This window comes from Dendrobates tinctorius, unplaced genomic scaffold (genome assembly GCF_039654945.1).
Source record: "Dendrobates tinctorius isolate UK_male_01 unplaced genomic scaffold, ASM3965494v1 ptg000086l, whole genome shotgun sequence".
In the NCBI taxonomy this organism is placed as follows: Eukaryota; Metazoa; Chordata; class Amphibia; order Anura; family Dendrobatidae; genus Dendrobates; species Dendrobates tinctorius.
This window is the reverse complement of record NW_027361754.1, coordinates 36,587,750-36,602,500: the sequence shown is the minus strand read 5'-3', so window position 1 is coordinate 36,602,500 and position 14,751 is coordinate 36,587,750. Positions and strand designations below refer to the sequence as shown.

Genomic DNA, 14,751 nt, shown 5'->3' with positions numbered 1-14,751 from the left:
TAGTGAACCTAAAAAAAAACAAAAAAAAACGAGTGGGATTGCACTTTTTTGCAATTTCTCCGCAGTTGGAATTTTACCAATGGTTTCGTTCAAAAGTACAACTCGTCCCGCAAAAAAACAAACCCTCACATGGCTATATTGATGGAAAAATAAAATAGTTATGGCTCTGAGAAGAAGGGGAGCAAAAAATGAAAACGCAAAACCAAAAAAAGCTCTGGTCATGAAGGGGTTAAAGGGTTATCCTTATATTGACCATTTATGGCAATTCTATGGATAGATATTGGTCCCAGCGAGAACCTAATGGAGCCTCATTCTTAGAGCTCACACCCATTTGCTAGAAATATGGATGAGTGCAATCCGATAAAAAAATCGGATTGTATTCTGACCAATGCTATTCAATGAGTTACATCTCTTCTGTGATTTTTTTCTCATCTGAAATGGGACTGAGAAAAAAGATATGCTGCGATTTGCCGCATATCTTGGACAAGACTCGCCAACGCAAGCCTATGGATGAGAGAAAAAACCTACAGCACTCGCACCATCCGTATGCTGTCCTTTTTTTTTTTTTTTTACAGATACCTTACCATTCTGTGGGATAGAACACTGTAGATGGTCCTGTAAATGATTGTAGAAAAATAGTTGCTGAGAAAAAACATGCATTGCATACGCATGCCATACGGATGTCATACGGATGCTGTGTGAGAAAAATCGCATTGTACTCGCATCACACTCGTCCGCTTTTTCGGTCCTGATATCGGACCATTTTTTTTCTTGCAAATGAGTATGAGCCCTTAAGATAGATTCAGGTCCCACGTCTATCAGACAGTTATGGCATATCCCGTGCCCCCATACCCATTACATGAAAGTCATCTAAATACACTGATTTCTTTGGGGCCGGCTGATGTGTATGAGGGTCTTGAAATACAAAATATTGGGGAAGAGAAAAATCAGGCTGACGGAAAGATCAAACCTTTTGTTCTTCACTAGATAAGCCACCAACGATATATTTTGGTGGCAAATTTCTCCATTCCCTTCTGTGAAAACACATGAACGTTTGGTCAAGCCAAGCGGGCGAAATTACTAATGGCTAAATCTGCACTTGGCCAACAGCTATCGTATGTGTATGGTCATTTTTACAATTCTACTATAAAAGCCGTGTAAAACACATAGGCACAATTTTTGATAACGCAGTTCATTGTGAGTTATTTTTCACAGGCCAGACAATGTTATAAGAAGATTACAGACATAGACGATACCAAGGAGAAACTTGTGAAAGGTAAGTCAGCTTTACATATTCCAAATAGAAAGATCACTTTTACAATGATATATTATACAAATTCAAGTCTAAGTTCTTATAGTGCACGACTGGCCCATCAGAGGCAGTGACGGTAGGCACAGCTAGAAGTGGGCCTATGTTGTCAAGCAGCAAGCCGACCTTCCTATTACACAGTCAGTCATAAAGAACTATAGGTGTGAGGTCACCAATAACTAATAGCCACTATAAAAGCCCATGCAAGAGAGGCCTCTGCCATTTTATTGGACATGGGAATAGGAAAGTGGCCATCAGGATATTGTCAATATCTACAGGATCTAATCTCTCAGGATATATAATCTATTTCCAGAAAGTTCTGACATGATTTTCACATGAAGATCGATCTCATGACTTGCACAGATTTTTAGATTTGTTTTCCATACATTTTTGGGGGGGAGAGGTGGGGGTAATGATTTACATATAGGGTATTTCTGGTGGTAGGTCTTCTTTAAGTTGTACATACACAAGAGAAATAGATTGGCTAAACTTGCCAGTAAAGATAAGGCTTATCAACAATTACATGTGTATAAGAACCTGTAGACTGTTCCGCAATGGTATATGTCAATAAAAAAAGTAATTGGGCATGTTAAATATCAACATGCCCAATCCCTTATTCCTATGAGAAATAACCAGCTGCCTGTAGACTCGGTGCATCAGCTCACTCCTGAACATGTTAACACAGCCAAGTCAAGAATGCATGAATACGGTGGATTATGATTATTTTCCACTTTTTATAGGTAATTACTATAGGACGATCCTAAGTGCACGTAGTCCATGCATCTGTAATTTCTGTAAATGACAGGTCACTACTTCTGGATGAATAATCTAGCTGTATTTATAGCTGGCTGCATACAAATATCCCACTCTTGCAAGGTTTATGCCATTTAACGCACAGTGTACGAAGACTACCGAAGACCTTAATTCAGTTTGACGTAGTGTTTTTTCAAGATAAGCCTGAGAGGATCCTCTTCTTAGCAAAAAAATATCTCGCCTGGGGCCTTTGCATCCCATCCACCACTCTGATACTCACTAAACATTTGGTCATTGGATATCTCAAGGAGGATGAAATAAGGTCAATTTCACAACTATGAAAAGGAAAGATTGGTTGAAGCTGGATATATTCCTTGGTTTCCCGATGTATTTGCTGTAGCCTTTTTGCCATTAGTAGTGTTCCTTTACATCTAATTTTTCCACAATTTTTTTTGGTCTAACTTAGACTCCCCTTATTGATCCTTTCTTTTCTGTGGGAAATATCCAGCCAATATCACAATATGACCAGAGAAGAGGAGATTGTGCAATGAGATTCTACAAGACCCTAACATCAACACTAATGTGTATGCTTTTATTAAAGAGGTTGAGGAAGATTGGAAGAAATGTTTATCTATATATATAAACTTGAATGTATGTATTTGTGTATCACCAACCATTCACGAAGCATCTTTCGTTTCACCAGAGCTGCTGAAAAGAAGCTGAGCTGTGATTGGTTGCTATGAGCAACAGTTTTCCTTGCAACCAATCACTAAGCATCTCTCATTTCACCAGATCTGCTAAAAGAAGCTGAGCTGTGATTGGTTGCTATGAGCAAGTTTTCCCACTTGACAACACCTCAGCAGACACTGACATGGTGGGAGAAATCTAGCATCCCTGGGAACATAAGCTCCCAGCCATTGTCTGCCCCCGAGAAAGGAGCAGCGAGCACATGACAGAAATGAATCCCCCCTCCCGTGCCAATATGCTCATCACACATCCTCCATACCAAACCGTCAAAGTGTGAAAAAACGGATCCGTTGCAGATTTGCAAAAAATTGATGCACCGGATCTGGTTTATGGACGGATCCGTCGTACCAGCCAGTGTATGAAATTTAAAGGAACAGAACTCTGGAAAAGAGGAGAGAGAGAGACCACAGGGTCTCTTAAAGGGATCATTGGTATGGAAGTTAGGGCAAATCCACACTGCACTTTGGTACTGACCCCAGGCCTTTCTTAAAGGGATCTCCGGTATGGAAGTCAGGGCAAATCCAACCAGCGCTTTGGTTCTGACCCCAGGCCTCTCTTAAAGGGATCCCCGGTATGGAAGTCAGGGCAATTGCCTTCAAATGCTCTGGTACTGACCCCAGGCTCTCTTAAAGGGATCTCCTGTATGGAAGATAGGGCAAATCCCTCAGCACTCTGATTCTGACCCCAGAGTTTTTTTAAAGGGATCATTGGTATGCAAGTAAGGGCAAATCCACACAGCGCTCTGGTTCTGATCCCAGGCTCTCTTAAAGGGATCCCCGGTATGGAAGTTGGGGCAAATCCACTCAGCGCTCTGGTTCTGACCCGAGGCCCCTCTTAAAGGGATCCCCGGTATGAAGTGAGGGCAAATCCACTCTGCGCCTTGGTACTGACCCCAGGCCTCTCTTAAAGGGATCCCCGGTATGGAAGTTAGGACCGTTCCACTCAGCGCTCTGGTTCTGACCCCAGACTGATGGAATAATGTGGGATATTAGGCGTAGTAGTCTGGTGGCTCTGCCTGATGTGATGATGTGGGATATCAGGGGGAGTAGTCCGGTGGCTCTGGCGGATGGGATGATGTGGGATATTAGGGGTAGTAGTCCGGTGGCTCTGGCTGATGTGATGATGTGGGATATCAGGGGGAGTAGTCCGGTGGCTCTGGCTGATGGGATGATGTGGGATATCAGGGGGAGTAGTCCGGTGGCTCTGGCTGATGGGATGATGTGGGATATTAAGGGTAGTAGTCCAGTGGCTTTGACGGGATTATGTGGGATATTAGGGGTAGTAGTCTGCTGGCACTGGCTGACTGGACGATGTGAGATATTAGGGGTAGTAGTTCGGTAGCTCTGGCTGACGAGATGATGTGGGATATTATAGTGAATGTCGCTAAGCGGAGTGGGTGGGGCTCTACATTCAGCTTTATATATATACCGTAGATATAATCATTATAATTTGTTATAACTAACCGTAGGTAGTTACTATGCCCTGGTAGCGCCAGGTTCTTCAGCTAGTTTTTCATATTTGTAACTAATTTTGTGTCTTAGAAATTTTTGGTTTGGGTTTTGTTCGATGTTGAGGTTTCTCTCCATTTAATTGAATAGACTTGAATAGCTTTGTACTGGATTTATAGTAGCTTTTACTACTACAGCCATTATAGCTCCACCCCTGTGGAGCAGCCGGGTGCCAAGTATTCAAAAAAGCCAACATGGCTACTCATTTCTTTACTGTCTTTGGCACAACTGTGCTTCAGATGAATCATATCTATAATAACCAGAATATAACCAGTGACTGTAAAGGGGGTTTTACACTAAGCGATATCGCTAGCAATATCGCTAAAACGTCACTGGTTTTGTGACGTTATAGCGATATTGCTAGCGATATCGCTATGTGTGATACTTACCAGCGACCGGCTCCCCCGCTGTCCATCGCTGATCGCGCGAGAATGTCCGGCTCCATTTCTCGTCGGGCGCTTCCTGCTGGGCTTCCTGCTGTGACGACGAGCGACGCTGGACGCGGGCGGGAGGACGCAGGATCGCTGTGTGTGAATGGTAAGTATCGTGCGCTGCGTCGCTGCTGCATCGCTGTGAGATCTTTCTGTATGAAAGCTCACTAGCGATCATTTAGCGATGCACCAGCGATCCTGACCGGGTCGGATCGCTGGTTGGATCGCTGGTGCATCGCTAAATGTAAAAGGGCCTTAAGTCTAAATGTGTTGCTTATATCAAATATGTAAAGTCTGTGTTCTCTTATCTCTCAGGCTACTTGAGACAAGTGGATTTGCAGGAGAAGAAAGACATTCAGGAGCAGAAAGCCTTGCGGGATCTAGAAGCAGGGGTAGAAAATGCAGTATCTATTACACAGCTGCTTACAAAACTATCCAGAGAAGAGCAGAGTCCGCTCTATTACTCTGGAGGGATACAGCTTCTTGTACAAGCTCTAAAGGATTGTGAGTTTCCTCCATACTGTGTCTTCCAATGCTTTGGATGATCATATCACGAGACCTAATTTATAACTAAGCTTAAAAGAGGATCCGTTGGCACTTTATGTAAAGTGCTGTGTATGTGGAGAGGACTGGTTGAATGGCTCATTTTAATAGCTAGACCAGCCATCTACTCTGTCACAGCCAATTCATAGAAAAATCGTAGTCTAATCTATTTATATAATTATATTGTAATGTTTTAATTTCCTGTTCTGTCCAGATGTCACCGTATCCCAGAATTCCAAGCAGACGAAGTTCACCGACTGCCATATTGGGACACCCAAGAGATGGGTGTCTCAATATGGAAACTACTGCTGGTGCCAACCTATTGCACGGTGCCACCAGGTGAACACCGTCACACCACACACACTCTATACTCCGTACGCACCATACACACACACAAACTCACAAACTCTCACACACTCACACACACACTCTCGCACTCTCGCGCTCACACTCTCACAGCCTCTTGCGCGGTACCACCAGCGGAACACTATCACACTGCGCCTGCACGACTTCCGCGCAAGCGCAGTAAATCATTCGGCTGATCCCGGGGGCAGATGCATAATGTGCTACAGGCAGAGGAAGCTGGTCACATTAAGGCTATGTGCCCACGTTAGAGTTTTTAAACGCTCAGAAAACCGGACTTCTTCCCAGAAATTGCGCGTTTTATTTCCGCGCGTTTTTTGCGCGATTTTTGCACAAAAACCTTGCGTTTTTGATGCGTTTTTTTCTGCGCAGTTTCTGGGAACATTGTAAAAAGCTAAAAACGCGGAGCTATGCGGAAAATAATGAGCATGCTGCGTTTTTAGCTGCTAAGCGTTTTCTGAGCGGAAAAAAACGCATGCATTGGCACACAAAGCCAAAAATGCATTGAATTGAATGGGAAGCTTCTTTTAAGCATTTCTGAAGCGTCTGACCGGCACAAACGCTTCAAAAACGCTTAAAAAAGCGCAACGTTGGCACACAGCCTCAAGGGGTTTTCCCACGAACGAAAGTTCATTTTAAAAATTGTCTGTGTCTGACCATATAAGGAGCATATCACATCTCCTGGGCATGGGGGCAAAAGACAATACTGACATTACAGCAGGGGATCACAGAGGATTCATTTTCTGAGGTAAAATATTTCACTGACTGTTTTTAAACAATATTTTACCTCACAAAATGTATCCTCTGCGATCTCCTGCTGTAATGTCAGTATTGTCTTTTGCTTCCTCCCCTGCCCAGGAGCTGTGGTATGTTCTGTACACGGTCAGGCACAGGGGGGAGACAGCTCAAACGGGACAGCATATGAGGGAAGAACACAGCACAGGAAGGAGAGAGACAGCAGACAAGGAGGATAGCACATGGGGTAGACAGGTCAAAGAAGAGAGCACAGATGGGAGAAGTCAGCACATGGGGAAAGAGAGAGTGGATAGGTGGGTGAACACATGGGGGGGGATTCTCAACGCTGCAAAGCCTGCCCCCATCGTGACATTACCGCCCTCCCGTAGCGATAGCATCGGGCCTCCATCTAGTATTATAAATAAGCCTCTTTCACACCCAGTGCTGACACTTTCTGGTCTGAGGTTGGGAGAAAGCCGCACCTTGGTACTGATGCTGATCGCTGATTACTCAGTAATGTCTGACATTGTTTGTACATGTCTCCTGTGAATTGTAAAGTGCTGCAGACTATGTTGCTGCTGTAGAGATTAAAAAAAATATTATTATTGGTAGCTAAAGAGTTGGCACTTTTGCAAATAAAGGTATATAAGCTTTTTTTATATTTTTAGTTTAGGTAGAGATCTTTTTCTTTTTATATAATATTGCTTTTTTTAAATTTAATTACCCCTTTAACAGCTATGGACACCTTTGACATATAAAAAATTAATGTTATAAATGTTAGTCATTTCCTTTAGTTAATAAAATTGCCCAAATTTTCCATCTGCAATATTCAATCCTTCATTCATTTGAAAAGCCCCTGAGATGCAGTTTTGCAGCTTGATCCAAGTTTCAGATTTTTATCTTGTGGAAATGTCTCTCCCAGTAATAAAGGCTGGATGTGAAGTCTATGTGTATCCAGGATGCTGTTGTCCTCATTAGCTAATATACAGTATAAGCACAGCTTTTATCCTTCTCCATGAGCATTCCTCCTTATCCACAGCTTGTATTTTCTGCCCACCCCGAGACTGTAGATACTTTCTTCCCTCTCTACTCTTGAAATTTGATTAGAACTCTTTCTCCCCTTCTTACTGCTATCTCTAAAACTGAGAGAAGGGAGTGTGAAATCAGAAAGGGCCATCTGCACTGAGCTTGATATAAGACAGACACTCTGCAGCAGCAAAATAGTAGAAAAAATGTTAATTAAAAATATTTAGAAAGTTGCAAATAAACAATACAATTCTGTGTGAAGGTGTGCATAGTCTTTGACTCTAATCAGAGGTGTAAACTAAATCCATTATGCCATTATATTCTCTTTGCTTACTTTGTTCTGTGATTACAGATGTTGATAAGTTTTTCTGTTTGTTAATGCTAGGTAGAGCGCAAACTTTATTTAGAACAAATAATGGATTCAATATTATAGGAGACAACTGTGTAATACAAAGGTAAGAATTACACAACTATTCATTAATGGACTTTCATTTACTAAGTTGTACACATGAGTGATGTTGCTATTCTCATCTGCGCTACAATTTTTATTCCTATGGCATTTCCATCGCATAACAGCCACCAATAGTGACTAGTGATGAGCGAGTATACTCGTTGCTCGAGTTTTCCTGAGCATGCTCGGGCGTGCTTGGAGATTTAGTTTTTGTTGCCTCAGCTGCATGATTTGCGGCTGCTAGACAGCCTGAATACATGTGGGAATTCCCTAACAAACAGGTAATCCCCAGATGTATTCAGGCTGTGTAGTAGCCACAGATCATGCAGATGCATCGACAGAAATTGAATCTTTGAGCACGCCAAAATACTCGGAGGCCACCCGAGCATGCTCTGGAATACTCGAGCAAAGAGTATACTAGATCTTCACTAATGGTGACCAATGGACCTTACCGACTATAATAGGGAGTGCTGGGTTTTCCGTCATTGTATCCCTCATTTTGTCAAAATTTAATAGGTTAGTCGATTCCTAATAGGAGCCTGCAGTACAGTTGTGAGCCTAACCTTATTACCAAGTGGAGGAGGGGTTATGGGGCCCAGTGAATTGGAGGCTCAGGTCCAATCATAAAGGAGGCGCAGTAAGTGATATTTGTGATTGATCAAAAGTAGGAAATGAATGTACAGATGCAGCAATTGCTCATCTAGCAAGGAAGGCTTGTCAATATCATACTGCACCTATGCTATTTGAGTAAGCAGATACTCATTTACTATGTATGAGAGTGGTCAGGCTATGTAAATAGTGCACTGCTTTGTGGTTAAAAGTGAGGTTTGCTCCATCTATATTTTGACATCTGTATCTATACCTGCCCTTCTTGTCTCTGCTTCTGTTGCCGGGTGGTTTCGCACTCTCAATGCAGGCGACATGGGGAGATGATTCTAGTTCTATGTCCTCTGTGGCTTGCAGTTTCGTCCAGGCTGGAAGCTATAGCGTTAACTTCTATTAGTGTTTGCTCCCTGCTGTGTGGTTTGGGTGGCCCTGCAAGCTATTTAAGTTCCTGAAATCCTGCTGTCCACTGCCAGTTATAATCTGACATGCTCCTGTGAACTTGTGCCTTACTTTATTCCCAGTGGGCATTCCTGATTTTGACCTCGGCTCGTTTTTTGACTATTCTCTTCCTTAACGATTTTGTCCTTTACGCCAACCTCCTTGTTCTAACCGGCTACCAGGCCATCCTCTTGTCTCTGGATCCTTCCTCTGGACAGCAGCTCTTCAACAGAGGCAATCCAGTGGACCCCGTTGTAAGACCAGACTCCTGTAAAGCGGTTAAAGGGTGAAGGTGCTTGTTCCTCTGGAATCTGCCAGATGGAATGGCTTGTGTCAAGTCTGTCCAAGGTAGCCTTTTTGAGTCTGCAGCCTCTGTGATTAGTACTTTACATAGATACAAAGATAAGGGTGAGTGGAGACCAAAATAATCCTAAGTTTTTCAAGTCCTGGTGGATCCCATGTTTAATGTTAAAGCCATATAATGTATAAACTTAATATTTAAAAAGCATAACAGCTACAATATTACAACTCTATAACGTGACAATATGTAAATGGCCTCGGAGCTATGATTGAAAATCAATATCTCAGCATAGACTTTATCCTCCTCACAGTGGATAAACAGTGTCAAAAGCAAAATCCACATATGTTCTTTCATCATTCCTCATTGACAGGTTGAGTTTGTTAGTCCTTTATTCCTCTTTCCCTGTCTGACAGCTCTATACAACTCAAAAATGCTGTTAGTCTAAGGCTTTTCCCTCATCAGCACTTTACTCTATATCATTCTTCTTCCGCTTCTCATTACTGGAATCTACACAGTGTCCCTCATGTTTTTCTTCCAAACCAGTAAAGTCTACAGAACTTGGAAGTGCTGCAACAAAAAATAAGGTGAAGAAGAGTGGGAATTATAATAGTGCTTATGCTGAAGATGCAAGTGACAGCCTTTTGACCACACAAGGCTTCTGTAGTTAGATTTGAGACAAGAAAGCAAAGTGTAAAGATGTCAGATGCGGTAGGTGGAATAGAGAACTAACAAATTGAAACTTCCAGTGTGGAGTGGTGACTAGTAGTGATGGGCGAGCACTAAAATGCTTGTGAAGGGATCTCTGGCGTAGCTGCATCAGTGCTCCTTTGCTCCCCGCCATGCTCATTGTCAGCTGGCGTGTTTTGTGCACTCCATGGAGCTGGGCCAGGGTGTAGGGCAGTGTTATGATCTGTGGTGCCACATTCTGTGCATTTTACACTGACCTTACAATCCTTGGCGAGATGAGTGGTGGATGAGCAGCACTTGTAGCAGATACCATTCTCTTTCTGGAAGCTTCTGTGCTCTGGCATAGATTTTCCTCTGAAGGCTCTGCATTTCAGGAGAGGATGAGGCTTCTGATGGAGTGGGCACTGCTTGTCAGGGTCCTGTACCTTTGTCTCTGAGAGCGGCCAGCAGACCTTTAATTGGAACTTGGAGTAGAAACATAAGTCTTGTGCACTGCCACAGATGTTCTCTGTGGGTTTGCAGCTGATGACGGTGTGGCATATGACATTGCAAAATCAAAGCTGGGATCATTTCTGATTGTCGCTTGTTTGTGTATAAAGTCTACAAAAATGGAGAAGGGAGGGAATGATACACTGTGTTTGTATTTGTACGTGGAACCACGTGTGAGCCACCTCTCCTGTAGATTGTAGGACAACTTTTGGACTATAGGGTTAACACTAGAGTTGAGCGAAACGGGTCGAAAAAATTTAAAAGTCGCCGACTTTTGGCAAAGTCGGGTTTCATGAAACGAAACCCCACCCTAGGATGAGGTCGGCCACGAGGTCGGCGACTTACGCGCCAAAGTCGCGTTTCAAAAGTTTGTTTTGCACTCTTTTTCAGCCAATCAGGATCCACGGACACTGTGGGCAACGTGATGACATAGGCACGGGTCACCACCATCTTTCAGAAGGGCATGCAAGTGATTGGCTTGCTTTGGTGGGCGTCACAGGGGGTATAAAAGGGCGTGCACGCCGACCGCCATCTTACTTCTGCCGATCTTAGCATAGGGAGAGGTTGCTGCTGATTCTGTAGGGAGAGCGTTAGGCAGGGAAGAAGACAAAAAAACTGCTTCTGCTGCTAGCGATTTGGCCTGCACAACACACCAGTCACTGTGTGTGCAGTGCAAGGGGAGGCTATATAGTGGTGTATCAGTGGTGTTGGTTGTTGGGCTGCCTTCTAAGGCTTCCTGACAGGCTGGCATTGCTGTTTACCCACTGCTCCGCAAACTGCTTTTTTAAAAGCAATCCAATCTCCCTTATCCTCTAGTCACTTTGGTCACAGCTGCGCCATCGAGCCTGTCACATAGCGCTCAGATATTCATTGGGCCTCAAACTGCTTAAGCAATCCCAATTTTTTTTTTTTTGTCCTGCTGAGAAGAAAAAAAAACTGCTTCTGCTGCTGATAGCAATTTGGCCTGCACAACACACCAGTCACTGTGTGTGCAGTGCAAGGGGAGGCTATATAGTGGTGTATCAGTGGTGTTGGTTGTTGGGCTGCCTTTTAAGGCTTCCTGACAGGCTGGCATTGCTGTTTACCCACTGCTCCGCAAACTGCTTTTTTAAAAGCAATCCAATCTCCCTTATCCTCTAGTCACTTTGGTCACAGCTGTGCCATCGAGCCTGTCACATAGCGCTCAGATATTCATTGGGCCTCACACAATCCAAAAGTGTCCAGTGTCCAAAAGTGTGTGCAGATATTCAAAATCTCCCTTATCCTCTAGTCACTTTTGTCACAGCAGTGCCATCGAGCCTGTCACATAACGCTGAGATATCAGTGGGCCTCACACAATCCAAAAGTGTCCAGTGTCCAAAAGTGTGTGCAGATATTCAAAATCTCCCTTATCCTCTAGTCACTTAGGTCACAGCAGTGCCATCGAGCCTGTCACATAGCGCTGAGATAACAGTGGGCCTCACACAATCCAAAAGTGTCCAGTGTCCAAAAGTGTGTGCAGATATTCAAAATCTCCCTTATCCTCTAGTCACTTTTGTCACAGCAGTGCCATCGAGCCTGTCACATAGCGCTGAGATATCAGTGGGCCTCACACAATCCAAAAGTGTCCAGTGTCCAAAAGTGTGTGCAGATATTCAAAATCTCCCTTATCCTCTAGTCACTTTTGTCACAGCAGTGCCATCGAGCCTGTCACATAGCGCTGAGATATCAGTGGGCCTCACACAATCCAAAAGTGTCCAGTGTCCAAAAGTGTGTGCAGATATTCAAAATCTCCCTTATCCTCTAGTCACTTTTGTCACAGCAGTGCCATCGAGCCTGTCACATAGCGCTGAGATATCAGTGGGCCTCACACAATCCAAAAGTGTCCAGTGTCCAAAAGTGTGTGCAGATATTCAAAATCTCCCTTATCCTCTAGTCACTTTTGTCACAGCAGTGCCATCGAGCCTGTCACATAGCGCTGAGATATCAGTGGGCCTCACACAATCCAAAAGTGTCCAGTGTCCAAAAGTGTGTGCAGATATTCAAAATCTCCCTTATCCTCTAGTCACTTTTGTCACAGCAGTGCCATCGAGCCTGTCACATAGCGCTGAGATATCAGTGGGCCTCACACAATCCAAAAGTGTCCAGTGTCCAAAAGTGTGTGCAGATATTCAAAATCTCCCTTATCCTCTAGTCACTTAGGTCACAGCAGTGCCATCGAGCCTGTCACATAGCGCTGAGATAACAGTGGGCCTCACACAATCCAAAAGTGTCCACTGTCCAAAAGTGTGTGCAGATATTCAAAATCTCCCTTATCCTCTAGTCACTTTTGTCACAGCAGTGCCATCGAGCCTGTCACATAGCACTGAGATATCAGTGGGCCTCACACAATCCAAAAGTGTCCAGTGTCCAAAAGTGTGTGCAGATATTCAAAATCTCCCTTATCCTCTAGTCACTTTTGTCACAGCAGTGCCATCGAGCCTGTCACATAGCGCTGAGATATCAGTGGGCCTCACACAATCCAAAAGTGTCCAGTGTCCAAAAGTGTGTGCAGATATTCAAAATCTCCCTTATCCTCTAGTCACTTTTGTCACAGCAGTGCCATCGAGCCTGTCACATAGCGCTCAGATATCAGTGGGCCTCACACAATCCAAAAGTGTCCAGTGTCCAAAAGTGTGTGCAGATATTCAAAATCTCCCCTGTCCTATAGACACCTTGTACCTTGTTTTACATTACTATATAGTTTGTTGGATTTTGTCTACATTTCTACCAAAAATGAGGAAGGCTGGTGGAAGAGGCCGTGGAATTGGGCGGGGGTTGGCAGCTGGTAATGATGGTGTTGGTGGTGGATCTGATGGTAGTGGCAAGAGCAAAATAGGACCGAATGCAGGAGGTGCTGACCCTGCGTCATCGTCTGGCTACATAAGGCCTCGAACGCTTAGTTTTCTAGGAGTTGGCAAACCGCTTTTAAAGCCAGAGCATCAGGAAAAAGTTTTGTCTTACATTGCTGACTCAGCCTCCAGCTCTATCGCTTCCTCTTCTTCAGTTGTAAAAAGTAAAAGCACTGAGTCGTCATTGGAGGCTCATGTTCATGAACCACACCTTTCCTTGTGTCCTTCACCCCAACCAAGATTGAAGGATGACGCAGGCCATACTACTGATTACTCCATGGAGCTGTTTTCACATACCATGCCTGGATTATCAAGTGAAATGGTGAATTACCCAGGCCAAGATGAATCTGACATGGAGTGCACTGATGCACAGCCGCTGATGGATGATTCTGCTGGTACATTCACTCAGAGCACTACATTGTCCTCGCAGTGTACAGAGCCAGATTCTGACCCTGATGAGACTCAGGTGCCCCTTCCCGCACACTATACCACCATACACGGTGACACAGAGGAAGGTGCACATGACATAGAAGAGGAGATGATGGATGACCCAGTTGTTGACCCAGATTGGCATCCATTGGGGGAAGAGGGTGCTGCTTCCAATAGCTCAGATGAGGAGCATCCACAGCAGACATCGACATCGCAACAGCTGTTATCTGGCAGGCCCGGAGCACTCCAAAGACAGGTTCCAAACATCAAAAGAGTTGCTGGACAGCTTGTCCAGAGGGTCAAAAGATCACAGCGTGCTAGGCCGCAAAATGTCTGCCAAAGTAGGAAGAGTGCAGTGTGGCACTTTTTTGAACAAAATCCTCATGATCAGGCCAAGGTTATCTGTAAGAAGTGCGCAAAGACCTTTAGCCGAGGGAAAAATCTGAAAAATTTGAATACCAGTTGCATGCTTAGACATTTAACCAGCATGCACTTGCAAGCGTGGACACAACACCAAACCTCAAGTGCCACATGTGCAACTGATCACAACGAAGGTAGTCAGCAATGCTACATTGTTTCCCCCACTGTAAGCCCACCGGTTAGCACAGCAGCAAATGTTGAGGTGTCGTTGCAAGACCACAACAGTCAGGGAATCCCACTGTTATATCAACGAAAGACTGATTCTAGGCCATCAGAAAGAACACCAACTCCATCACCATCATCAACCCTCTCTCAGTCCGCCCTGTCCACCGCTACTTCCACCATATGCAGCTCTCAAGTCCAGCTCACCCTCCCAGACACTATGAGTAGGTCAAGAAAGTACTCAGTCTCTCATCCGCGTACACTGGGTTTGAACGCCCACATTGCCAAACTAATCTCGTTTGAGATGATGCCCTTTCGGTTGGTGGAAAGCACAGCTTTCCGCGAACTCATGGCCTATGCAGTACCACGCTATGACCTACCCAGTCGCCACTTCTCTCGCAAAGCCATCCCAGCCCTCCACCATCATGTGAAAGACCGCATTGTCCATACACTCAAGCAGTCAGTGAGCGGAAAGGTGCACCT

At 44.3% G+C, this 14,751-nt stretch overlaps 1 protein-coding gene across 1 annotated transcript in view; it reads left to right on the top strand.

Annotated features, from left to right (window-relative positions):
* The window catches only part of TTC12 (tetratricopeptide repeat domain 12), a 168,561-nt gene that overhangs the window by 70,128 nt on the left and 83,682 nt on the right, over nt 1-14,751 (top strand). The window contains exons 9-11 of the mRNA XM_073585303.1: nt 1,216-1,276; nt 5,064-5,252; nt 7,801-7,870. Of these exons, the coding sequence (XP_073441404.1) occupies nt 1,216-1,276; nt 5,064-5,252; nt 7,801-7,870 (320 nt within the window). The remainder of the gene's footprint in view (nt 1-1,215; nt 1,277-5,063; nt 5,253-7,800; nt 7,871-14,751) is intronic.